The sequence below is a fragment of the Corylus avellana genome, chromosome 6 (assembly GCF_965113065.1).
Source record: "Corylus avellana chromosome 6, dhCorAvel1.hap1.2, whole genome shotgun sequence".
NCBI classification, from domain to species: Eukaryota; Viridiplantae; Streptophyta; class Magnoliopsida; order Fagales; family Betulaceae; genus Corylus; species Corylus avellana.
The window spans coordinates 8,154,502-8,182,189 of NC_142495.1; the positions used below are offsets into that span (position 1 = coordinate 8,154,502).

The following is a 27,688-nucleotide window of genomic DNA, read 5'->3' on the forward strand; positions in this document are numbered from 1 at the left end:
ATGGGGATGAGGTTCAAACATTTCTTCTTTGCATTGCTCGCTGGTTTGGGTCTTATACTTGCTGTTCATGCCCAGGATAAATCAGGTATATATATATATATATATATATATATATCATCATCATCATCATCTTATTAATCTTTGAATATATCACATTTATTTTGATTATTATTGCTTCAATTCTTATCTGTGGTCCCAGGCTTCATAAGCATAGCTTGTGGGTTAAAAGCGAATTCTAATTTTACGGAGACGACAACATGAATTAATTACACTTCAGACGCGACCTTCAGAGACACAGGTTTGAGCAAGAGAATATCACGTGAAATCAGAGCTAACCATCAACGAAACTTACGGAATCTCAGAAGCTTTCCTCAAGGAATCCGCAACTGTTACACCATAAACGTCACAGCAGGCACTAGATACTTGATCAGGACAACCTTCTTGGAGCAAATATGTGGGACACGATCAAATTGGAGAACCCATCGATTAATGTCACCAAGGAGCTCATACATGTCCCGTCTCTAAATTATATACATGTCTGTCTCGTAAACACGGGCCTCGGGACACCATTTATATCGGCAATAGAGTTAAGGCCATTGAAAAATATATCCAATATGACAAAATCTGGACCATTGGCACTTGTTTCTCGCTGGGATGCTGGATCAAATCGATCATACAGGTGAGTCAATATTGTATATGATATTAAGTCATTTGCATTACTAACAACAACGAAATTATTTTCATTTTCAATACTCGCTGTGAATTAAGTTATTTGTCAAAAAAAAAAAAAGGAAGGTTGAGATGTGAGCCGCTAGCTGAATCAGTTTAAAAGTCCAATTTAAAGTCTTTCTGTAGAACATAAACTCAATTTCCTCCTGTCTTATTTAGGTATCCAAATGATGTTCATGATCGCATTTGAGATCCCTATAACGAAGTTGGGTGGACAAATTTAAGTACCCCGCTTATCAATGGCTCCCAAAGTCACAATGATTATGAACCACCATCTATTGTCATGAGTACTGCCGCCACACCAGTAAATGATAGCACTCCTCTAAACTTCACCTGGGACTCAGATAATGCGACTTCTTCCGAATATTATGTGTACATGTACTTTGCTGAATTCGTCCCCAACCAGTCCAGATCATTCAACATTAACCTCAACGGGAAGTACTGGGATGGACCCATTTCTCCTCAGTACTTATCTACAACCACTCTGAATAGCACATCGGCCATAAATGGATCAGCCAAATATGAAGTTTCAATCTTCAAAACGGAGAATTCAACACATCCACCTATCATCAATGCACTTGAAATATATTCAGTGAAATATCTCTGTCAATCAGAAACTTACCAAGGAGATGGTACGTTGTTCCATACATTACTTATATGTGTTTTTCACTATATGTGCTGGTTCGAATATAATTGAATGAGTGGATCGATGCATGTGAAAACATCAAGATGAGAAATAAAAAATTTCATCAAATAAAAAATTTATCAAATCTCTGAAGAAATAAAAATAAATAAATAAATAAATAAATAAACCTAAAGCATCGGTCAATTACGTACAACTACAAATGATACACCAAAAATTTATTTTGACTTTTAATTGCACGCCTTATTTTAACGTACACCATCAACACTATCATTATTAGTGTGTGCGACAATCCAAATCTATGTGGATCTCGTTCGTGCAAAAAGAAGAAGAACAATTTTGTTGTTCCAATAGTTGCATCACTTGGTGGATTGTTGATATCCTCTCATTAATTGTTGCTACTACCTTGTTGGGACTTAGAAGGAGAAAACATCAAGATGATACTAAAGGTGAAATTCTAATCATAAGATTCAAATTCACAAAAAATAAAAATTTCCTTAGATACACACTTATCATGCTCATGATGATTTTACTAGTTGTAATGATAGATACTAAATCCAACATTCAAAATGCAACATTGGAGTCAATACAAGGACAATTTACATATTCTGAGCTCTTAAAAATTACCAACAACTTTGAGCGGATTCTTGGTAAAGGCGAAATTGGAATAGTTTACCACTGCAACTTAGATGATCGTCAAGTAGCAATGAAAATACTCTCTCCTTCATATGTTCAAAGGTTTCAACAATTTCAATCAGAGGCACGTAATTGTACCTTTTATAAAATATTTATGATCATTAATATATATGATCAGACTTGTATATTAAAATCAAGGTAATAATTTGTAATTACAAGTTAAACTTCTTATGGGGCTTCATCATAGAAACTTAACTAGCCTTGTTGGGTACTGCTGTGAAGGAACTAACATGGGGCTCATTTATGAGTACGTGGCCTACGGAGACTTAAAAGCACACCTTTCAGGTATGGGCGTAATTGAAATATTAAGCAAAAAGTACTCTAGTGTTCAGCTTATTAAATCGATCTTACACTTCTTATAGAAGAAATTTTTTATAGTTAATTATAGAATTAGAAAATTTTTATTACATTGATCGGTACTACTTATCAACATTAATTTATTTGAAGAACAAAACAGATCAAGGTTTACGCATTTTATTAATGGATGTAGGTGAGAAGGCAAATATCTTAAATTGGAAAGATCGACTACGAATAGCGTTGGATGCAGCACAAGGTTAGCAATGAGCTTATCTGCATAATTCTTTCTTTTTAACATCATTTTTTTTTTCTCTCATTTTCTACAAGTGATGTGGTCATGAATTTGTAGGATTGGAGTATTTGCACCATGGTTGTAAGCCACCTATAATTCACGGAGATGTGAAGCTTACAAACATCTTGTTAACTGAAAATTTATGTGCCAAATTAGCGGATTGTAGCCTATCCAAAATTTCCCTCAATGATGATGGCACCCATGTGTCAACTAATGTTGTTGGCACCCCTGGGTACCAAGACCCCGAGTGAGTATTTCTATTAATATTTTACTTATGATCTTTGACATTCATTTTCTTTGCCAATAAAAGAGTGACATTTATATTCCACAAAGATATGACCCATTACGAAACGAAAAGGAAATACAAATGATATGTCGATAAATAAGATAAAATGTATTGAATTTAGGCCTTACGTGACATATTTATTTTGATCCATGAGACAATGAAAAAAGAACTCAAACATTAATGTATATTTAAAATCAAGGCAATTACAAACTTTGTCAAGAATAACTTTGATACAATTATTAAAAAGTAACATGCTTTGACTTGCAGGTACTACATATCAAACAAGTTAACAGAGAAAACTGATATTTATAGCTTTGGTGTCGTTCTTTTAGAAATAATCACAAGTCGGCATGCAATAGAAAGATCCCGAGAAATGACTCACATAAGTCAATGGCTGAGTTCCGAGCTTGAGAAAGGGAATATAAAAGGTATTGTTGATCCAAGGTTGCATGAATATTTCAACATCAACTCTGCTTGGAAAGCTGTCGAAATAGCATTGGATTGTGAAAAAACGCTATGCCGACTCCAAAAACTTGTTTATCACAATTTATGCGGAATTAATATTATGAAGCAATAAACAATTCAATCACCCAAAATATATAAAGCAATAAAAAGGCAGACACAGATATTTTGGTTACGAAGAGGAAACCTTTTAGAAAATGTTCTAAAAGTAAAACCTCTCTGGGGCAGCCAAACCCAGGAAATCACTATCAAAAGATTATCTAGAGATTACAGACACTAGGAACACTTACAACCCTTTGCAAGACCTTGACTCTGTAAGATCGACAAGCCTACAACTCGTCTCCGCGCTCACAATCTTCTTCAACGTGATTCTCCTTTACCGGATCCTTCCGATAGACTTCTCAACCATAGATTTATCAAAGAAATAATTAAAACTCTAAGAGATTCACTTTAATGCTCACCACATATGATCTCTCTTAGCACAGCCTCCGACGAACTCTCTGGGGGTGAAAATTCGTGCTTCTCTCTTCTATAATGATGTATATATACTCCCGACAAAACCCTAGACCTAACCCACTTAAAATCACGTTTTTGGGCCTAAAACTTACGGGGTGTCCGGACATGTTAATGGGCGGTCCGGACACGGCTTTGCGGAGCAAGATTTTAGTTTCTGGAAATGAGGTCCGGACCCGGGGAATTGCGGTCCGGACCCGGCCTGTCTAGTCTTGATCAACAGTTCCGATCGATAGGCGTTTGTGGTCCGATTGAGCTGAAATTTTGCAGGGACGTTCATAACACATGAATCTACATTATGAACGGTGGAGATTGGATTCTGAGCATTCTATATCAGTGTTTGAGCTGTGAACAGTAGCATCTGCATTTTGGAACTGAATTAAGCCAACACAAGAACTAACAAACTCCCCCTTTGGCAATTCAGTGACAAAACCAAAATGTCGAGCCAATCCCATCATCTCCCCATATTTACTCCCCCTTTTTGTCACAGAATGACAAAAGATCTTCATGTTTCTTGAAACACTTCACAAAATACATCAAGGCATATGTGGAACAAGAAGACATAAATAAAACTCATGATAAAAAAATGACGTAGAATGCGTGATCATAAAGAAACATCAGCAAAACTCCCCCTCAGTGTATGACTCAATTAACAACAGGAAACTGGAAATGCAAAGCATGTTTCTCCCTCTTAAAAGTTAAATGAACACACATGATAACACATCAATGACTCATGTATTGCACAATGAATATCCAAACATGCTCCAAATATGCAAAATATACATGAGACTAGAAATGGCTAGAAACTCATATTACTTAACCCAAGCCAAGAAAATGTTTCATTCAACCTATGCTTGTGTGGTGTGTGGGTAACCCATCCAAAGAGAAAAATTTTCAATTTATAAAATGAGGAGAAAGTTTCACTACCATGAGGTTTTGACAAGTATATCAAATCAAAAGTCAAACCTTATCATACTAGGGCCTAGCCACTCTCATCCTATACAATTCTCTTTGTAAAATATTTTGCACAAGTTTGACATAGTGAAATAAATTCCTTTTGGAATATGATCTTTTGATTTTATTTGTTTCACTATTTTGTTTATTTTTCTCTTTGAGAAAGTGTCCTTAAACTTTTGGTGCTTATCACAAAAGAGAAAGCAGGAATTTTTAAGCCCTAGGTTCAACTAGCATATGGTCAATTTGAAAAATATGACTAGTCAAAAACCTCATATGGTTACCTAACAGACCTCATAAATAAAGTGAAACAAAGCCTCAATTTAAGCTTAAATGTGCACAAAAGATAAAGCATAGGCAAAATGTACCACATAAGCTCAGGCTTTAGGTAACCACAAAAACAAGTCCATTGACACAAATTTTCATTTCATGCATATTAAGAACATTCCAAGACGTAATGAATTAAATCCATAAAAAGCAACATGAGAAATTAATGGACTATCTAGGTGCATAAGACAAAAGAAAGAAAAGGAAACAATCAAAGTAACATATTTTTGTCTTTTTGAAATTTTTCACAAAAGAAATGCACACAAAAGAAAACAAATGCAAAACAAAGAAAAATGCAATGCAAAACAAAACAACATGCTTGAATTGAGATTACAACAGGCAAGACATGAATGTCCTTTAGCATTAAACTTTCATCACATCTTATAGGTCCCACTACAAAATAATGATTTGGTTTAATAACTACTTCTAGGTCTTCACAAGACATTACACATTCCTGAACATTTGATTAGCAAGTAGACAAAAATCTTGGTGGTCCGCACACAACATCTCATCTATAAGCTTTTCAAAGATCATGATATATGAATTTCTTGAAAAATCCTTTATGAATATGCCTCAAAACATGAATCTCAAAACAATCATGTATATACTCTTCATACAGAAAGTGTAACAACAAAAACAATGCAGTGCATAAACAATAAAGCAAAAACAAAAAAAATGCAAAGCAAAGAAAAATAACACGCTCTAGGATATTCAAAAATAAGCAAAACAATCAATCCTAGGCATGTTATTGACTCACCAAACTTTAGGTGAGATCACTACCACTCCCCCTCAATGGGTGAATGGTATAATCCTTCCTAACCCAAACCTTCTTCAATAAAGGTGTAGAGACGTGAACATTTTCAAACTTGTCTACTCTAGACACACCTCCCATCATCATTACCAAACCCTCATAATCTTTCCTAGAAACAGAATTTTTATTTTTATGCACATGAGGTTTCAATTTAAAACAGTTGGGTCGAATGTGACCAACTTTTCCACAATGATGACAAGTAGGGATAAACCTTTTAGGAGGTGGATTCCTAGGAGGATGGACGACTCTATATTTGGGGTAAGATACATAAGGTTCAATATGAATTTTCTTAACTTTCTTACCTTGTGAGGTCGAGGCAGCTGCTGTTTTTCTTTTAACCACAGAGTCTTCTACTTTTTCTGATTTAACAAATATTATCTCGGAAGTATAATCATTGTTAGAAGACAAAGCAACATGACAATCAAAACTTAACTCAGATTTATCACAATCAGAATTCTGAGTATGTAACATATTCTCAAGGGAATTGCTAGAGAATTTTTCCAATTGAGTTTCTGACTCTTTTAATTTATTCTCTAACAAATCAACTTTAGAACCTAAAACAAAATTTTCAGATTTTAAAGAATCAATTAAAGCATGTGATTCAGACAATTTAGTAACAATAGATTCATTCACATGTTTAAGATCTTGAAACTCCCCCAAACAATTTGTGTATTGATGTCTCAAAAGAGTGAATTTTTCCAACAAATTGTTGAAGGAGTTTATAAGATCATATTCCCCTTGAGAAGTATTCATAGCAAACAGGAGTCAACAGATCTCACTCAAGAATTTAATCCAAACAGAGTGAACCCGCTCTGATACCAATTGAAAAAACGCTATGCCGACTCCAAAAACTTGTTTATCACAATTTATGCGGAATTAATATTATGAAGCAATAAACAATTCAATCACCCAAAATATATAAAGCAATAAAAAGGCAGACACAGATATTTTGGTTACGAAGAGGAAACCTTTTAGAAAATGTTCTAAAAGTAAAACCTCTCCGGGGCAGCCAAACCCAGGAAATCACTATCAAAAGATTATCTAGAGATTACAGACATTAGGAACACTTACAACCCTTTGCAAGACCTTGACTCTGTAAGATCGACAAGCCTACAACTCGTCTCCGCGCTCACAATCTTCTTCAACGTGATTCTCCTTTACCGGATCCTTCCGATAGACTTCTCAACCATAGATTTACCAAAGAAATAATTAAAACTCTAAGAGATTCACTTTAATGCTCACCACATATGATCTCTCTTAGCACAGCCTCCGACGAACTCTCTGGGGGTGAAAATTCGTGCTTCTCTCTTTTATAATGATGTATATATACCCCCGACAAAACCCTAGACCTAACCCACTTAAAATCACATTTTTGGGCCTAAAACTTACGGGGTGTCCGGACATGTTAATGGGCGGTCCGGACACGGCTTTGCGGAGCAAGATTTTAGTTTCTGGAAATGAGGTCCGGACCCGGGGAATTGCGGTCCGGACCCGGCCTGTCCAGTCTTGATCAACAGTTCCGATCGATAGGCGTTTGTGGTCTGATTGAGCTGAAATTTTGCAGGGACGTTCATAACACATGAATCTACATTATGAACGGTGGAGATTGGATTCTGAGCATTCTATATCAGTGTTTGAGCTGTGAACAGTAGCATCTACATTTTGGAACTGAATTAAGCCAACACAAGAACTAACAGATTGTTTATCTCCAACTTCTACGAAAAGGCCAACTATGATTCAATTAGTGGACATACTAAATGAGTGTTTGTCACTTGAATTAGCTCGCAGGAAGAAGGGCCATAAGGACGAAACAATTGATTTTATTGAAATTATCAACATGAATTTGAGTACTTAACTCACTCCTTGAACATTTTTCACTTCCTGTACTTTTTTGTTAGTGCGTAATGTACTTTAAATGAACCATCCATGATGGTTCTAATGGACTATTTTGTTTGTAATATATGTGTACTAAATTTATCATCATTGTTAATCCATCTTCTCCCCACCCCCCCCCCCAAAAAAAAAAAGTTACACTTTCCTCTTAGGAACTACCATTCATATATTTCTTACCTCCTTAAAACTTTAGTTCAGTGCAACTCAAACTTATTTTAAAAGTTTAGATGTCCGTTTGATCCCTCCATCCAAATTAGCTGTTTAACTTAATTGATGGCAAAACATATGAAATAACATTTTATATGATTGATGTGGCAAAAGAGCTCATGCGGATTGAGAAGTCCATATGACGTTTCCTTGATGCAGAATATGACATATTATCTACATAGCCATTTAGTGTCTTTACTTTTTATTGTATTTTATTTTTCAATTAAAGATCGTGCAAGCTTAGAGACAACTTTCGCTAAAATTTCATCTGCAAAGAGAGAGGAGCTTGTGTCGAACTCCAAGTCCATCAGAGCTATTTGGTGGTGAGTTTACTAGGGGTTGCTGATGCTATATCTCTTGGAAATTGAATGGGTGATGCTTCATAACACTTCCTCAGAACAAATGTGCAAATGCATTCGGTTAAATGTGAGGAGATGAGGCTTGTAAAAACAGAATACTTGTGTATATGCTGTCAACAAATGAAATAATTGAAGACAGCGCCTGAAACCTACCTCTCTGACATATTTATTAGAAAGCATTGAAAAAAACAAACCCTTATTTCCGTGTGGGCTCTACACGGTTTAGAAGGATAAGATGAGAATCGATGACCACATAATTAGGTCAATGTACTCTGCAGGATAGTTGTTGAGATGGTGCAAAACATATTTTTTCTAAGATTCTGATGCTCTCTCGATAGTCATAGACTGGAAAGAAAGCTCTCAGATGTTGGTCTCTCTGGTCCAGAAAGAAAGCCAAACAAGAGGCAAAAACAATATCTCAAATCCTGTAAGATGTTTTTTATTATCATTATTATTATTATTTACTTCTCTCCTATAGTATTGTTTTATTTCTGATGTGGGTTATGTTAAATTTTAATGTTGGACGACCTTGTCTATTTGATAGGAAACTAGCTGCACAACAAGAATAACTTTTGTTAATGTTGTCTGGATAGTGTTTTTGTTTCTTTATTTGAAAAAATGTTATGACGTAGTGTAAAAGTAAAATCTGTTTTTGTGTTTTGAGAAGTGTACAACAAAACAAAAGTTATATAGCAAGTTTAAAATATTAAAAAAATTTCAAACTAAAAATGTGAGGGTTTGCCCTAGGGGGTGGCTGAACCACCCCCTTGGGCCCTGGAGGTTGTTCGGCCACCCCCATACGGCCAATTTGGGGGTGGCTGAACTACCCCCAAGGCCCAAGGGGGGTGGCCGAACCACCTGTCCTTTCCTTTTTTTTTAATTTTTAATTTTTTAATTTTTTAATTTTTTAATTTTTAGATTTATTTTTAAATTAAATTAATAAAAAAATTAATATTTTAATGAGGTGAAACGGTGCATTTTGAATTTGACTAACAGCTGTTAAAAATTTTTAACGACAGGAATTTTATTGTCGTTTCCATTGACACAGAGAGTAAATTTTCGAAAAGAAAAAAACAAAAAACAAAAAATAAACTTAGGGATTTAAAAATTTTGGAGGGTTGACTCAGAAACTTATTATACAAATACCCTTATTTTTAATGCAAAAGTGTTTAATGGGAGAAAAATGCAAGGCCCCAATTTTATTTTGATATGGGATCGAGGTCACAGTGTCATTTTTAAAAGTTTGGAGGTGTAAGTACAAATGAGTGATAATTCAGCACTTAAAATATATGTTTTTCCAAGATTTTGTTTTTGTTTTTCTTTCATGCATCTTCAAAGATTTTTTTTGCCCCTTTGGCACATATTCTTTCGTTTTAGGAAAATGACGTTTGTCCTTGCACATGGACGATGATTACATTTTATTTGGTACACCAAATGATAATTTCTTTATAAATATGAATTGTGACTACTGAAAATACAAGCATAAATTTTCGGGAGAAAATATACTTTTGCTCCTTAAACTATGACTATATTTTCATTTATGCCTCTAAAGTTAAAGTTTTGTAAGTAACATTTGAGCCTCCTGAACTACCATTGCGTATCAAATTAGACATTTTTTTTTTGGCCACAAAATGTCCTTGAAGTTATTTAAAAATTATGTACCATTTGAAATAAATTAAAATTATTAAAAAATTAAACAAAAAGGGTGAAAATCTAAAATTCCAAAAACCGGTGGCTTTTTTTTTTTTTTTTTTTTTTAAGATTTTGTTTTTGTTTTTGTTTGGGCATATTAGCTCCCTTTAAATTTTTTTAGGAAAACGACGCTTGCCATTGACTTGGAAGATGACTAATATATTAAGCTATCTTTCTTCCCACCTTTTACCTTTAGCAAGAGTATGGAAATTAGGTGGAGAGGATCACTTGGTTGACTGCTGACTTAATGAATTCATGAAGTCGTTATTGTTAAATTATTATGAGATGTTTAAGATGTAATTATTCCTTCTATTATTTTTATATTCAAATTCAAATTATAATCGAATTCAAAAAAGCATTATTCAAAATAGTATTAAGATAGAGACGTGCGTGGTAGATATTTACCATGCAATTTCCAAATTCAAGTCAATGAACTTTAACGCTGTCGACATTCTTTCTTTAATTAGAACGTGTTCTAAACGCCTAGACTTAGAAAAAAGGTTAAATATTCTAGATAGAGAGACGATTGGAATTGTCTTATTAAGAGCATTCCGAGCAGTTTCCTCGTTATTTTCCTTATATTTAAGGATTCAAACTACTTTTTGCTTCCTTATGTCAAAATATACCCTAAAAACTTCCCTTAATTATTCCCTATACAATTAAAATATTTGTTTTTTTTAATTATATTATATATATGAGAGGAGAGAGGAGAGAGAATCATAAAAGGAGAGAGGAGAGTGTAGAGAAGAGAGAGAAACATTTTTTTTATTATTATTATTTTAATAATCATAAGGATCACAATAGTGGAATCCTATACTTTAAGTTCCACTGTAAGCACACCCTATAAGGGAGTCTGTTCCCTATGTGTAGGGAATATATCCAAAAAATCGCAAAAAATGTCTTACAGCAGACTTCATAAATGAACTTCAACCACGAATGTAAATTATTATTTGTTAAATGAATTAAGTGACACAATTAATACATTTTGGTAAATGCAATGTAATAAAATCTTAATTATAAAATGAATCTTCTCAGTTTTAATGAAGACAATCCTATTTGTTTGTACATTAGATACATATATAATTTCCTATCTGGGGCTCACATAGGTTAGGACAGGTCATAGTACCATGGGGTCATGATAGAAAAAATGACAACGGTCAAATTAAGACAAGAAATGAAAAAGATAAATCGTTCCAAATTGAATGATTCATGATTAGTTGAAGCAACTGTAATATCCGAGATATATATATATATATATATATGGTTGAAGCAACTGTATAAACCATATAGTTATTTCATTTTTGTATATCGTCGGCTGGCGGCCTTGTTCCAGTAAATTATTAATTAAGAAGTGGAAGGTTAGATGGAGATGGGGTTCAAACATTTCTTCTTTGCATTGCTCGCTGGTTTGGGTCTTATACTTGCTGTTCATGCCCAGGATCAATCAGGTATATATATATATATATATCTTCATCATCATCATCTTATTAATCTTTGAATATATCACATTTCTTTTGATTATTATTCCTTCTTATCAGTCGTCCCAGGCTTCATAAGCATAGCTTGTGGGGCGAATTCTAGCTTTACGGACAAGACAACAGGAATTAATTACACTTCAGACGCGACCTTCATAGACTCAGGTATAATTAATAGCATATCACGTAGTATCACACCTTCCTATCAACGACAGGTATCGAATCTCAGAAGCTTTCCTCAAGGAATCCGCAACTGTTACACCATAAACGTCACAGCAGGCACTAAATACTTGATCCGGGCAATCTTCTTGCACGGGAATTATGATGAAAAAGGTAATTTACCAGAATTTGATCTATATCTTGGAGCAAATATGTGGGACACAGTCAAAGTGGTAAATTCATCGTTTAATGTCACCAAGGAGCTCATACATGTCCCGTCTCTAAATTATACACATGTTTGTCTCGTAAACACGAGCCACGGGACACCATTTATATCGGCAATAGAGTTAAGGCCATTGAAAAATACATCCTATATGACAGAATCTGGATCATTGGCACTTGTTTCTCGCTGGGATGCTGGATCAAATCAATCATACAGGTGAGTCAATATTGTATATGATATTAAGTCATTTGCATTACTAAAAACAATAAAATTATTTTCATTTTCAATACTCGCTGTGAATTAAGTTATTCATCAAAAAAAGAAAAAAAAAACAAAAGGTTGAGCTGTGAGCCGCCTAGCTGAGTCAGTTTAAAGGTCCAATTTAAAGTCTTTCTGTAGAACATAAACTCAATTTCCTCCTGTCTTATTTAGGTATCCATACGACATTCATGATCGCTTTTGGGTACCCTATAGCAACAACTCTAACTGGAAAACTTTAAGTACCAATTCTACCACTATTGACTCCCAAAGTCACAATGATTATCAACTACCATCTATTGTCATGAGTACTGCCGCCAAACCGGCAGATGATAACACTCCTTTAAATTTCACCTGGGACTCAGATAATTCTACTGAATATTATGTGTACATGCATTTTGCTGAAGTGGAAAAGCTCCAACTCAACCAGTCCAGATCATTCAACATTACCCTCAACGGGAAGTACTGGGAATATGGACCCATTGCTCCTCAGAACTTATCGACAACCACTCTGAATAGCACACCGGCCATAAATGGATCAGCCAAATATGAAGTTTCAATCTTCAAAACGAAGAATTCAACACTTCCACCTATCATCAATGCAATTGAAATATATTCGGTGAAAAATCTCTTTAAATTAGAAACTTACCGAGGAGATGGTACGTTGTTCCCTACATTACCTATATATATGTTTTTCACTATATGTCCTGGTTCGAATATATTTGAATGAGTGGATCGATGCATGTGAAATTTTAGTTGATGCCATTGCAAAAATCAAGTCAACGTATGGAATAAAGAGAATTTGGCAAGGAGATCCGTGTGCCCCTAAAGGATACCCGTGGGAAGGTCTAAATTGTAGCTACGATGGTGATCATACTCCTCCTAGAATCACATCCTTGTAAGTCTATATATGCCTTCGTATAAGCTTTATGACTTTCCAAATTAATTTGAGTACTCTTAATTTAAGTTATTGTACAACATCAATTCCTCAGGAACTTGTCCTCAAGTGGATTGGTTGGAGAGATATCTACCGACATATCAAATCTCGTAATGTTACAATATTTGTAAGTATCAACAATTTACATGATCAGATAATTAATTTAGAAACATGATGATGATTGCCAAAAACCCAACATTAAATATAAGTGATTCGCTTATTTCAGGGATCTATCTAACAACAACTTAACTGGACCCGTGCCTGGTTTCCTATCTCGATTACAATACTTAACCGTCTTGTAAGTTACATTTTATTTTAAGACTCATGCTACAAAATTCTTGGTTGAAAAAAAATATCCATTCTATATTTACATGCAGAAACTTAGAACGAAACCAGTTGTCCGGTGTAGTTCCAACTGAACTAATTGCAAGATCAGAGAATGGTTCATTATCATTAAGGTATGATTTTTGTCAAATACAATATACCTTACTATTATAATTTTAGGAAAATTGCATTTGCTCCCTGAATCCCCTCTAACTACCAATACCATAGTCCCCAAGGGGTATTTCAGTCAGCTGGGAACCATGCCTCATGAAGCGGAGGTCACTAGTTCGAATCTTATTCTCCCATTTTTTTTTTTTCTCCCCTTGTGCAAACATGTTAAAAAAAAAAAACCACCAATACCTTATTTGCAATGTCCCCCAATATCTTCATTTGGATAAGACTAGATACTATATTTAATCATATTCAACAGATATCTCACAATACTGATGTAGCAGTCTCATGAAACGGAGGTCACCAGTTCGAATTCTCCCTCCCCCTTCCCTTGTGTAGACATGTCACCAAAAAAAAAAAAAAAAACCCTTAAACTAATTATTATTTTTTTATTAAAAAAAAATCCAAGGATTGGTCGGGCCACGTTAGTATTGTGGTATACTTCTTGCATAAAATATAGTATCTAGCATTTCTCTTTTAATTTTTTTTAGTTCTCTTCGAGATCCCCCATTGGTTTGTGATGTCGATTTGGTGTCCAAAATAATTAGAAAACAAAAACAAAAACAAAATTAAAAAAAAAAAAAAAAAAGCAAGCAAATAAACAAACAAACAAACAAACAAGAAGGCACATTTTTAGGAAATAAATGAAAAAGAAAAAAAAATGAAATAAATTCTAAATTATTTTTATTATTTTCATTTTCTTCTAAATTCTTTTATCCTTTTTTCTTTTTTTCTTTTTTTTTGCTTTTTTCTTTTTCTTTTCATTTTGTTTTATGATTTTATTAAGAGTTAAATACTAAATTAGTCCATGAGGTTTCATTACTTTATTTTTTCCCTTCTAGGATTTCATTTTTATCACAGGAGGTCCCTGTGGTTTGGATAATAGACCAAGTTAGTCCTCCATCAGTTGACCGTTAGTTGACTTAACGAAATTCCACGTGAACCAATCAAATGTTGACACGTAGCACCTACTTAATTTTTTTTTTTTTTTAAATTAAAAAAAAAATGTATTTTCTAAAAAATAAAAAATAAACAAAAAAAATTTGGGGTGGCTCTTTGGCCATGGGGGTCGCCGAAACCGCCCCCAATTTTTTTTTTTTTTTAGAAAATACATTTTTTTTAATTAAAAAAAAATTTAAGTAGGTGCCATGTGTCAACATTTGATTGGTCCACGTGAAAATTCCGTTAAGTCAACTAATGGTCAACTGACGGAAGACTAACTTGGTCTATTATCAAAGCCACAGGGACCTCCTATGATAAAAAATAAAACCCTATAAAGGAAAAATAAAGTAATGAAACCACAGGGACTAATTTAGTATTTAACCCTTTTTTTAATCTTGGGGTATTTTTTTTTTTTTTTTCGTTTTTGATGTGGAATGAGACATTGCAACTCTAATGCTAGATTGGGGGAATATCACAAACTTATAACATTAATTTGGAGGACATTTTAAATAGAGTAGTAGATAGAATGGGTAAATGTATAGTTTCCCATATGATTTTTATTCACTCCAAATTTCATCAAATAAAAAATTTATCAAATATCTGAAGAAATAAAATAAAATAAATAAAAAAAAACCCTAAAGCATCGGTTAATTACGTACAACTACTAATGATACACCAAAAATTTATTTTGACTTTTAATTGCATGCCTTATTTTTAACGTACACCATCAACACTATCATTATTAGTGTGGGCGACAATCCAAATCTATGTGGATCTCGTTCGTGCAAAAAGAAGAAGAACAATTTTGTTGTTCCAATAGTTGCATCACTTGGCGGATTGTTGATCCTCTCATTAATTGTTGCTGCTACCTTGTTGGGACTTAGAAGGAGAAAACATCAAGATGAGACTAAAGGTGAAATTCTAATCATAAGATTCAAATTCACAATAAATAAATAAATAAATAAATTTCCTTAGATACACACTTATCATGCTCATGATGATTTTACTAGTTGTAATGATAGACACTAAATCCAACATTCAAAATGCAACATTGGAGTCAATACAAGGACAATTTACATATTCTGAGCTCTTAAAAATTACCAACAACTTTGAGCGGATTCTTGGTAAAGGCGGAGTTGGAACAGTTTACCGTGGCAACTTAGATGATTGTCAAGTAGCAGTGAAGATACTCTCTCCTTCATATGTTCAAAGGTTATTACAGCAATTTCAATCAGAGGCATGTAATTGTAACTCTTATAAAATATTTATGATCATTAATATATATGATCGGACTTGTATATTAAAATCAAGGTAATAATTTGTAATTACAGGTTAAACTTCTTATGGGGCTTCATCATAGAAACTTAACTAGCCTTATTGGGTACTGCTGTGAAGGAACTAACATGGGGCTCATTTATGAGTACATGGCCTACGGAGACTTAAAAGCACACCTTTCAGGTATGGGCGTAATTGAAATATTAAGCAAAAAGTACGCTAGTGTTCAGCTTATTAAATCTTACCCTTCTTATAGAAGAAATTTTTTATAGTTAATTATAGAATTAGAAAAATTTTATTACATTGATCAGTACTATGTAATCAACATTAATTTATTTGAATAACAAAACAGATCAAGGTTTATGCATTTTATTAATGGATGTAGGTGAGAAGGCAAATATCTTAAATTGGGAAGATAGACTCCGAATAGCGTTGGATGCAGCACAAGGTTAGCAATGAGCTTATTTGCATAATTCTTTCTTTTTAACGTCATTTTTTTTCTCTCATTTTCTACAAGTGATGTGGTTATGAATTTGTAGGGTTGGAGTATTTGCACCATGGCTGTAAGCCACCTATAATTCACGGAGATGTGAAGCCTACAAACATCTTGTTAACTGAAAATTTATGTGCCAAATTAGCGGATTGTAGCCTATCCAAAATTTTCCTCAGTGATGATGGCACCCATGTGTCAACTAATGTTGTTGGCACCCCTGGGTACCAAGACCCCGAGTGAGTATTTCTATTATTATATTACTTATGATCTTTGATATTCATTTTCTTTGCCAATAAAAGAGTGACATTTATATTCCACAAAGATGTGACCCTTTACGAAACGAAAAGGAAATACAAATGATATGTTGATAAATAAGATAAAATGTATTGAATTTAGGCCTTACGTGACATGTTTATTTTGATCCATGAGACAATGAAAAAAGAACTCAAACATTAATATATTTAAAATCAAGGAAATTACAAGCTTTGTCAAGAATAACTTTGATACAATTATTAAAAAGTAACATGCTTTGACTTGCAGGTACTACATATCAAACAAGTTAACGGAGAAAACTGATATTTATAGCTTTGGTGTTGTTCTTTTAGAAATAATCACAAGTCGGCATGCAATAGAAAGATCTCGAGAAAGGACTCACATAAGTCAATGGCTGAGTTCCAAGCTTGAGAAAGGTAATATAAAAGGTATTGTTGATCCAAGGTTGAATGAATATTTCAACATCAACTCTGCTTGGAAAGCTGTCGAAATAGCATTGGATTGTTTATCTCCAACATCTACAAAAAGGCCAACTATGATTCAAGTAGTGGACATACTAAATGAGTGTTTGTCACTTGAATTGGCTCGCAGGAAGCTGGAGGGCCATAAGGACGAAACAATTGATTTTATTGAAATTATCAACATGAATTTGAGTACTTAACTCACTCCTTGAACATTTTTCACTTCCTGTACTTTTTTTGTTAGTGCATAATGTACTTCAAATGAACCATCCATGATGGTTCTAATGGACTATTTTGTTTGTAATATATATGTACTAAATTTACCATTCATATATTACTTACCTCCTTAAAACTTTAGTTCAGTGCAACTCAATTGATGGCAAAACATATGAAATAACTAAATTTTTCTTTGACAATTTTGCTCAATCCCTTCATCCAGAGTTTAAATTTTATTTTTTAGTATAAAAACAATTTATCTCAATTTTTTTAGTCACGTGTTTTGAAAAGTGTTTTTTAGTATGATCAACATTTGAAAAAGTGTTTCATATGGGGTTAACATAAGAAAATTGTTTGGTCAACTTTATAAAAAATATTTTGTGTTTTCAGAGAAACAAGCACTAAAAATACCCAGAATAGCCCTGTTTAAAAAAAAAAAAAAAAAAAAAAATTAAGAGAAAAAAATTTGTTATCGGGCACCCACCGCTTTACATGTTTTTCATAGAATTTTTAATTATATAAAAAATTAAATATTTTTTGAATTCAGGGGTATAATGGTCATTTCACCTATACTCTCTGATTAACTCACTAGTGGTAGGGGTCACATTGCAAATTTTTTTAAGCCAGATACACTAAATTGAGAGCTTTAAATTCTAGAGAATGATTGCAAAAATGCTGAAAATTCAGGGAATTAAGTGGAGTTTTTCCCATAAAAAAAAATTAAAAAGTGACCACGCGACTACTATCAGTGGAACAGATGGGTAGCGGCTACCTCAATCCTATAGACAACCAGGGGCAAACATACCCTTAGCTTAGTAGGGTTCTTGGCAACCCTGAAAAAAAAAAAAAAAAAATTTTAAGGTCCTTATAAAAATATAATTTTCTTTACTATGGTACCAGCAATGATAATTGGTTCCCGCAATGATGATATTTTTAGCTTTCTCAAGAAATTGCTAAAGATTGTTAAGATTGAGGAATAAATTGCTAAATATTTTATTACGAAAAATATAATAGATGAACTTTATTCCATGAAACATCGTCGTCAAACATAATTCTAAGGCGATGCCAAATTCTTCATTGCTTTTTCAATCTCGTCCCCCCTCACCCAAAAAGGTCACAAACTCTCAATTATTGTATCAAACTTTAAAAAATTCACCATCTCAGTCCTTTGTTAAGATTTTTTGTCAGATCCTAATAGAGGGGGTGAGGAATTCCCAAAATACCATTTTATTTTAATTTAAAAAATAAAAATAAATAAATTAAAAAAAAAAACTTTAATTGTAATCTAAGAGAGTTTTGTAATTACATAAAGTTTACAGGGGTATAATGGTCATTTCATCATTAACCATCTAATTTAACCTCAAACACTAATGGAAATGGTGAGATTGCAAATTTTTAAAAGTTTAATTCATTAAATTAAGAGTTTTTGAACTTCTAAAGAGAAATTGTAAAAGCAATATAATGAATCGAAAGTTTAAAGGGTTTAAGTGATGTTTTCTTTTTTTTTTTTTTTTTTTTGTTAAAAAAAATTTGTACATGTGAATAGCAAACTTGAAAATTTTTGTATGTAACTGTTGTATATAGTAAAGACATGTAACTTTTGTATAGAGTTATAACTTATGGTTTAGTATGAAATTAAGTAATTAAGGAAGAGCTTAATTCAAGTATGTTCAAAGATTTTTGGAGAAAATATATTTTAGGCCTACGACCTATCCACAGATACTACTATCGCATACGTACCCAATTAGACATTTTTTTTTTTCACTTTTCTCCCCAAAACACCCTTAAGCTTATTAAAAAGTAAAATTAAAAAATATATACAAATAATCATTTAAAAAAAATTAACGAGACTAATATGAAAAGGTCACCCTTTTTTGGTGTTTTCAGTTTTTTTTTTTTTTTTTTTTTTTTTTGACAATTTTAGTTTTTTCAAATGGTTATTTTTAATGCAAAAGTGTCTAATGGGAGAAATATAGAAGACCCCAATTTTATTTTGACATGCGATGGTAATATGGGAGGTCCCAATGTCATTTTTAAAAGTTTGGAGGTGTAAGTACAAATGAGTGATAATTGAGCACTTAAAATATATGTTTTTCCAAGATTTTGTTTTTGTTTTTCTTTCATGTATCTTCAAAGATTTTTTTCCCCCCTTGGCATACATATTCTTTCGTTTTAGGAAAATGACGTTTGTCATTGGACTTGGACGATGATTACATTTTACTTGGTACACGAAATGATCATTTCTTTATAAATATGAATTGTGACTACTGAAAATACAAGCATAAAATTTTTTGGAGAAAATATACTTTAGCTCCTTAAACTATGACCACATTTTCATTTATGCCTCCAAACTTTAAAAAGTAACATTTGAGCCCCCTGAACTACCACCGATTGTTAAATTAGACACTTTTTTTTTTTCGCCTCAAAATGTCCTTGAAGTTAGTTAAAAATTACCATTTCAAATAAATTAAAATTATTAAAAAATTAAACAAAAAGGGTGAAAATTTTAAAATACCAAAAAGGGTGGTCCTTTTTTCATATTAGCTCCCTTACTTCTTTTTTTTTTTTTTTTTTTTTTTTTTTCTGACTGTTATTTTATATATATATATATATATATATATATATAACTTCAAGGGTTTTTTTTTTTTTTTTGTAGAAAAATGCAAGAAGCATCTAATTTGAGACGGAATAGTAGTTCACAGAACCAGATATCAATGAAAATTAATTTGCTTAAAATTCAGAAAGGTAAAGAATATTTTCTCCAATTTTCTTTCTGTTTTTTTCTCCATAGCAGGTATTGTTTTGTTTTAGGAACACGACGCTTGCCATTGACTTGGACGATGACCAATATATTAACCTATCTTTCTTCCCACCTTTAGCAAGAGTATGGAAAGGGCACAGGACCACGTGGTTGACTGCTGACTTAATGAATTTGCCATGCAATTTCCAAATTCACGTCCACGGTCGATATTCTTTCTTTAGAACGTGTTCTAAACGCCTAGACCTACAAAAAAAGGTTAATTATTGATAGAGAGACGACTGGAATTAATTGTCTTAGAACCAATGTACATAACAAACCCCCAAAAAACGTGTACCCCTGGGCATTGTACTTATGATTTTTTTTATTTTTTACTTTATCTATTTATAAAAGACAGTTGGAAAGACTAATTATAACTATTCTAAGTACCTAAACCTAATTATAGTAGCTAGCATCTTCCTATATATTGGGGCTTGCAAGCTCTGAAATAGATGGGTAAAGATCTTCTAATTCTTTTAAGATAACTCTAGGGCATAGTCCTTAAAATCTTGACCCTTATTTTTATTAAATGGTTCTTGTTGGTGCGTTTTTCTGGTCCAAGAATTTGCTATCCAGTGATGGCCAGGTATCATTCATATATAACTAAAATTTATCTTGTTTTTAAAATTCAGACTTACCAAGTATATATATGAATACCTTATGTAAAATATTCTTCTTAAATATATCAAAATTCTGCTTCGCTAGTTATTCACCAAGCAAATTAGTAATCAACACAATGAGGGGGTGTTAACCCTGTAATTTCTAACAATTTTCTTGTTGAAATTGACTTCACTTTTTCTTGAAGAAATTAACCAACACTTTCACACACTCTAATTGGTGTGTAAGGGTCTCTTCTTTTCGATGCCAATGTAACCTATGCGTGTGGAAACTGCTCTCCTTTACTTGAAGTTAATTAGGGAAAACAAAAACGAAAAAAGTTAACTTTATCTTTAATACCCCAATTAATTACCTTTCATTTACGCATTCTTTCCACCAACTAATAATTAACATCCGTCACACTCAACTTTATCAAACTACCAATCATTAAGAAAAGCTCCTGATAGGTTTAACAAGACAAAAAGCCGCACACGAGCATGCGCACGTACATATGTTTTTTTTTTAAGGTGAAATAATAAAAATATCCTTAGGGGTGGTTTTGGGGTGGCCGAGCTATCTCTAGGGATGATTGTAAATTTTTAATTTTTAATTTTTTTTTTAAAATTAGGTCAAAATATTCAGATTTAGTCTAACAATTACCACACTGTCCATTTTAACCATTAGAGCTAACAAATTAAAGGTTTTTTTCTTTTTGGGCCGCGGCAAGAGTTCACTCGGGCTGCATTCCCATTTTTTCCCCTTTTTCTCCTTTCCCAGCTGATTGTAGTGGTTTAGAATCACCCTGTTTTCTTCCCCCTTGAGGGGTTGAGGGGCTGTAATGCTCTTTTTCTGTTAATGTTATGTTTGTTACCAAAAAAAAAAAAAAAAAAGAAGGGTTTTTTCTTTTTTTTTGTTAATAATTGTTAGTTGAAGGGGGTTTAGTTTGACACAAAATAGTTTGTGACAAATATGTAAACGATCGAGTAATAGAAGTTAAAATATAATTAAAAATACATAAATAAATAAACAACTTTGTGGGTACGATCTCCAAGTGCTAGACATGATTGGAACATATGAATTATACAATTTGATGAGGTATCAGTTAGCAAGATAATCCTTATACAATAATTACCTTCGCAGGGGAAAAAATTGCCTTTCTAGAAGTGTTCACTGTTGAGTTTACTAACAGTACTATACTTTTGCAGTATAAATTAAGCATGCATACCAGGCGGAAGATATGTCCGCGGATAAAGAAAAGGAAACAGATGGGGATGGGGTTCAAACATTTCATCTCTATATTGCTCGCTGGTTTGGGTCATGATATACTTGCTGTTCATGTCCAGGATCAATCAGGTATATATATACATATATATAATCATCATCGTCTCAAATTCTTAATCTTTCAATATATATAACTTTTGTTTTGATAATTAATATTCTGCATGTCTGATCTGTCGTCACAGGCTTCATAAGCATAGCTTGCGGGTTACCAGCGAATTCTAGATTTAAGGAGACGAAAACAGGCATTAATTACATTTCGGACGAGACCTTCATAGACTCAGGTATAAGTAAGAGCATATCACCTGAATTCACAGGTAACCAACAACAATACGTATGGAATCTCAGAAGCTTTCCTCAAGGAAACCGAAACTGTTACACCATAAACGTCACAGCAGGCACTAAATATTTGATCGGAGCAACCTTCTTGTATGGGAATTATGATGGAATAGATAATTTACCACAATTCGATCTATATCTTGGCCCAAATACGTGGGACACGGTCAAAGTGGTAAATTCATCGCTTAGAGTCGTCAAGCAGCTCATACATGTCCCATCTCGAAATTATGTACATTTCTGTCTCGTAAACACCGGCCTCGGAACACCATTTATATCAGCAATAGAGTTAAGGCCATTGATAAATACCTCCTATGTCACCACATCTGGATCATTGTCACTCTTTTCCCGCTTGGATGTTGGATCAACAAGCAATCAAGGATACAGGTGAGTCGTTTTACATGATTTCAAGTCATTTGCATTATTTTTGTAGATCTCATCCTCGATCCTCACAATAGAACATACTCAATTTTCTCTTGCCTTATACTAAATATATATATATATACACGCGTGACACGTGTTTATTTAGGTATGGATATGATGTTCATGATCGCTATTGGGTGCCCTATAACAAATTTGGGTGGACAGATTTAAGCACCTCGCTTACCATTGACACCACCAATAGTTACCAACCACCATTTGTTGTGATGAGTACTGCCGTCACACCTGTAAATGGTAACGATTCCTTACAGTTCTCCTGGGACTCAGAGTATGCGACTTCCGAATATTATGTGTACATGTACTTTGCTGAAGTCGTAAAGCTCGAAGCCAACCAGTACAGATCCTTCAACATTGCTGTAAACGAGAACTACTGGTATGGACCCTTTGCTCCTAATTACTTAAAAACAAACACTCTGGATAGCTCATCAGCCTTAAGTGGAAAAGCAAAATATGAAATTTCAATCTTCAAAACTGAAAATTCAACATTTCCACCCATCATCAATGCGATTGAGATATACTCCGTGAAATATCTCTTGCAATCAGAAACAGTCCAAGGAGATGGTACGTTTGTTTTACACACATATTTATATAGATATGCTTTTCACTATATGTCTTAGTTTGCATATATTTGACTGACTGTGGGAAGCATCATGCATGTGAAATTTTAGTTGATGCCATCGCAAAAATCAAGTCAACGTATGGAATAAAGAGAACTTGGCAAGGAGATCCGTGTGCCCCAAAAGAATACCCGTGGGAAGGTCTAAATTGTAGCTATGATGGTTATACTCCTCCTAGAATTACATCCTTGTAAGGCTATGCCTAATTCATATATATTAGCTTTATGATTTTCCAACTTATCTTGACTCTTATTTTAAGTCATTGTAAAACTTAATTTAATTAAATTCCTCAGGAACTTGTCCTCAAGTGGACTAATTGGAGAGATATCTGCCGACATATCAAATCTCGTAATGTTGCAATATTTGTAAGTATCACAATTTACATGATTAGATAATTTATAGAAACGTGATGATGATTGCTATAAATAATGATAGAAGGAGGATTACCAATAATTTAGAAATGTGTCATCTCAAATGTGATGTGAATTTTTAAATTAACAATAAATCAAAAATTAATAATGATCATATCAAATTCAGTGGTAATTTTAAAATTCACATCATATTTGTAAGGATGCAATGATGACTCGATTGCCAACCTACACATTTTCTATCGGAAAAATGTTAGCGGTTAATATTTTTTTCTAGATTTGGCCCATATTCTCTTATAATCAACCATTAGATTTGTGGACTTATGCGGATTCCACATAAGTTAATGGTGGATCCCAAAAATCTAATTGTTGATGTATTCAATTTTTTAAAAAATATTGGCTAAATATGAGGAACTTTCTAATAATATAAGTGATTTGCTCATTTCAGGGATCTTTCTAATAATAACTTAACTGGATCCGTGCCTAATTTTCTATCTCAATTGCAATACTTGAGGATCTTGTAAGTTACTTTTATTTTAAGACTGATGCTACAAATTTCACAGTTAAACAAGTTAGGGCAAAAACAATCATTCTACCTTTGCTTGTAGAAACTTAGAGCGAAACCAGCTGTCCGGTTCAGTTCCAACTGAACTAATTGCAAGATCAAAGAATGGTCGTTCATTATCATCAAGGTATGATTTTTGTCAAAGATCAAGGAAAATTGCATTTACTCCCATGCCTCTAACAACGTACATATGCATCATATTTGCTATGTTCTCCAATTTTTAAATCTTTGTCACCCCAATCCCTAATCTTGCACGTAGGTTGTAATGTCACATTCTGCGTCCAAAATGATTAAAAAAAAAAAAAAACCGAAAAAAATAATTTAAAAAAAAAACAAAAAAACAAAAAAAAAAAAAATCTGAAAAAAGGCAGAACTTCGGGAAAGAAACGAAAAAAGAACAAATATAAAAAATAATGGCCTCTAATTAATTAGGCGAGGAAGAGAGCATTGCAACCCTAATGCATGTGATAGATTGGGAGGGCATTTTAAATATAGTAATTAAAGGGGGTAAATGTAGTTTCCTATAATTTTTCTTAACTCCAAGTTTCATAAAAATTAAAAAAAAAAAAAAGTTAACAGATATATGCAAAAATCCCTAAGCGTCGTTGGTCAATTACAACTGCTATCGATACATTAAAAATTTCTTTTGACTTTTATTTGCATAACTTATTTAATGCCATTAACACTATCATTTCCAGTGTGGGTGACAATCCAAATCTTTGTGGATCCGATTCGTGCAAACAGAAGAAGAACAATTTTGTTGTTCCAATAGTTGCATCACTTGGTGGATTGTTGATCCTCTCATTGATTGTTGCTGCTATATATATCTTGTTGGGAATTAGAAGGAGAAAACATCAAGATAAGACTAAAGGTAATATTTTAATCATAATATTCAAATTCACAAAACAAAGAAAAAATTTTCCTTAGATACGCACTTATTATGCTGATCATGGTGATTTTAGCAGTTGTAATAATAGATGCTAGATCCAACATTCAAAATGTATCATTGGAGTCAATACAACGACAATTTACATATCCTGAGCTCCTAAAAATTACCAACTTTGAGAGAATTGATGGTAAAGGTGGATTTGGAACAGTTTACCATGGCACCATAGATGACACTCAAGTAGCAGTGAAGATGCTCTCTCCATCATCAATTCAAGGGTTTCAACGATTTCAATCCGAAGCACGTAACTATAACACACATAAAATTTTCATGATATATATATATGGTCTGATGTATATATTAAAATTAAGGTGATAATTTGTAATTACAGGTTAAACTTCTTATGAAGGTTCATCATAGAAACTTAACTACTCTTGTTGGGTTTTGCTATGAAGGAAGTAACATGTGGCTCATTTATGAGTACATGGCCAACGGAAACTTAAAAGAACATCTTTCAGGTTTGGGCATAATTGAAATATTAAGCAAAGAATACTTCAAATTTCAGCTTATTAATTTATTTTGAATAACAAAACAGATAATGGTTTAAGCATTTTATTGACAAATGCAGGTGAGAAGGCAAACATCTTAAATTGGGAAGATAGAATTCAAATCGCGACGGATGCAGCACAAGGTTAGCAACGAGTTAATTTGTATAAATATTCTTTCTTTATAACGTCATTTTTTTCTCCTTTTTTCTGTCAATGATGTGTTATGAATTTGTAGGATTGGAGTATCTACATCGTGGTTGTAAGCCACCTATAATTCATAGAGATGTGAAGTCTACACACATCTTGTTAACTGAAAATTTCCATGCCAAACTAGCTGATTTTGGCCTATCCAAAATTTTCCCATGTGATGGTGGCTCCCATATGTCGACTGATGTTGCTGGCAGCCCTGGGTACCTAGACCCTGAGTGAGTATTTATGTTATTACTTCATTTACTTATTAATCATCTTCAACATTCGTTTTCTTTCCCAATAAAAGAGTGACATTTATATTCTGCAATGATGTGACCCATTACAAAATGAAAATGAAATACAAATGATTTACTGAGAATAAAGATGAAATGTTTTTGATTTTGGCCTAACGTGAAATGTTTATTTTGATCCATGAGAAAATTAAAAAGATCTCAAATATTAATATATTTTAAATCAATGTAGTTGCAAACTTTGTTAAGAATAAATTTGCTACAAATATGAAAAAATAACATGTTTTGACTTGCAGGTACTACATATCAAACAAGTTAACGGAAAAAAGTGATGTTTATAGTTTTGGAGTTGTTCTTTTAGAGATAATTACAAGTCGGCCCGCACTTGAAAGATCCCACGAAAGGACTCACATAAGTCAATGGGTGAGTTTCTTGCTTGCTAAAGGGGATATAAAAAGTATTGTTGATCCAAGGCTAGGTGGAAATTTCAACATCTACTCTGCTTGGAAAGCTGTCGAAATAGCAATGGTTTGTGTATCTCCAACTTCTGCTGAAAGGCCAACTATGAGTCAAGTAGTGGCCGTACTAAATGAGTGTTTGCCACTTGAATTAGCTCGCACAAAGGAGGGCAACGAGTACAAATCAATTGATTTAATTGATGATCAATATGAATCTCACTACCGAACTCAGTCCTTTAGCACGGTAAAGGACATATTGAATCTTGAATCTTTTTGACTTTTTGTAATATTTTGTTAGTGCATACTATACTTCAAATGAATCATCCATGATGGTTCTAATGGTCTATTTGTTTGTAATATGTACTACATCTGTCATCATTGTCAAAACCTCGATCCTTTCAATTTGGCCATTTAAAAGTGATGGCAAAACATATGAAATAACTAAATTTTCTTTGACAAATATTGTTAGTTTAATGCCTTTTTAACTATAAAAGATTTTTTATCTCAACTTTTTTGAATAGTATTTCTTGTATTTTGATTCGAAAAAGGTTTTTATGTGACAGAAAGTTGAAAAGTGTTTTGTGTATGATCAACATTTGATAAGTGTTTTATGTGGGGATATGAAGATATTTTCGTCAACGTTTTGAAAAATATTTTGAATTTTCAGAGAAACAAACACTAAGCTATTAGGAAATTAATCTTATTTCTCAAGACCCGTGAAATGCAAAAAACATAAGAAGAACGCAGAATAATAAAGATAATGCCATCACACATAACACCAAGATTTAGGTAGTTCGGTTTAACAAGTATACATCCGTTGGCGAAGACCACCCGAAGAAATTCACTATCAAAAGATAAAGTAAACAATAGTAGAAAGAAAATCACTCAAATCTAAAACCCTAATACACTCAAATCTCATTATCACACAAAATAGATTATTTTCAAAGTGAATACCAAAAATAAAAATACAGAGTCTTCTTTTACTAAAA

The 27,688-nt window shown here is 33.1% G+C and overlaps 2 protein-coding genes and 1 pseudogene across 11 annotated transcripts; all 3 read left to right on the plus strand.

Moving 5' to 3' along the window:
- Positions 1–7,865, plus strand: LOC132187828 (putative LRR receptor-like protein kinase At1g51890; annotated as a pseudogene).
- Positions 7,866–8,769: 904 nt separating this feature from the next.
- On the plus strand, positions 8,770–17,482 carry LOC132188487 (LRR receptor-like serine/threonine-protein kinase IOS1). Of its 10 annotated transcripts, XM_059602961.2 has the most exons (15): positions 8,770–8,896; positions 11,525–11,609; positions 11,700–11,969; positions 12,177–12,234; positions 12,451–12,935; positions 13,033–13,174; positions 13,269–13,340; positions 13,440–13,511; positions 13,591–13,671; positions 15,397–15,563; positions 15,661–15,887; positions 15,982–16,108; positions 16,311–16,373; positions 16,465–16,654; positions 16,959–17,482. In XM_059602961.2, exons 1-15 carry the CDS (start codon positions 8,834–8,836, stop codon positions 17,350–17,352), a joined length of 2,496 nt encoding a protein of 831 aa, XP_059458944.2. In that variant the 5' UTR covers positions 8,770–8,833; the 3' UTR covers positions 17,353–17,482. The 10 variants fall into 10 exon arrangements, with proteins under 10 accessions (XP_059458944.2, XP_059458940.2, XP_059458942.2 ...); XM_059602957.2 differs by having other exon boundaries at positions 11,700–12,234; XM_059602959.2 differs by having other exon boundaries at positions 11,700–12,234; positions 15,673–15,887.
- A 4,545-nt stretch (positions 17,483–22,027) lies between these two features.
- Positions 22,028–26,947, plus strand: LOC132187829 (LRR receptor-like serine/threonine-protein kinase IOS1). The gene is given in 14 exon segments (XM_088517291.1): positions 22,028–22,115; positions 22,226–22,763; positions 22,906–23,378; positions 23,486–23,624; positions 23,728–23,799; positions 24,251–24,322; positions 24,411–24,494; positions 25,066–25,238; positions 25,333–25,553; positions 25,645–25,771; positions 25,882–25,944; positions 26,037–26,226; positions 26,538–26,900; positions 26,902–26,947. Coding segments are annotated over 14 exon segments (2,649 nt in total).
- Positions 26,948–27,688: the final 741 nt, after the last annotated feature.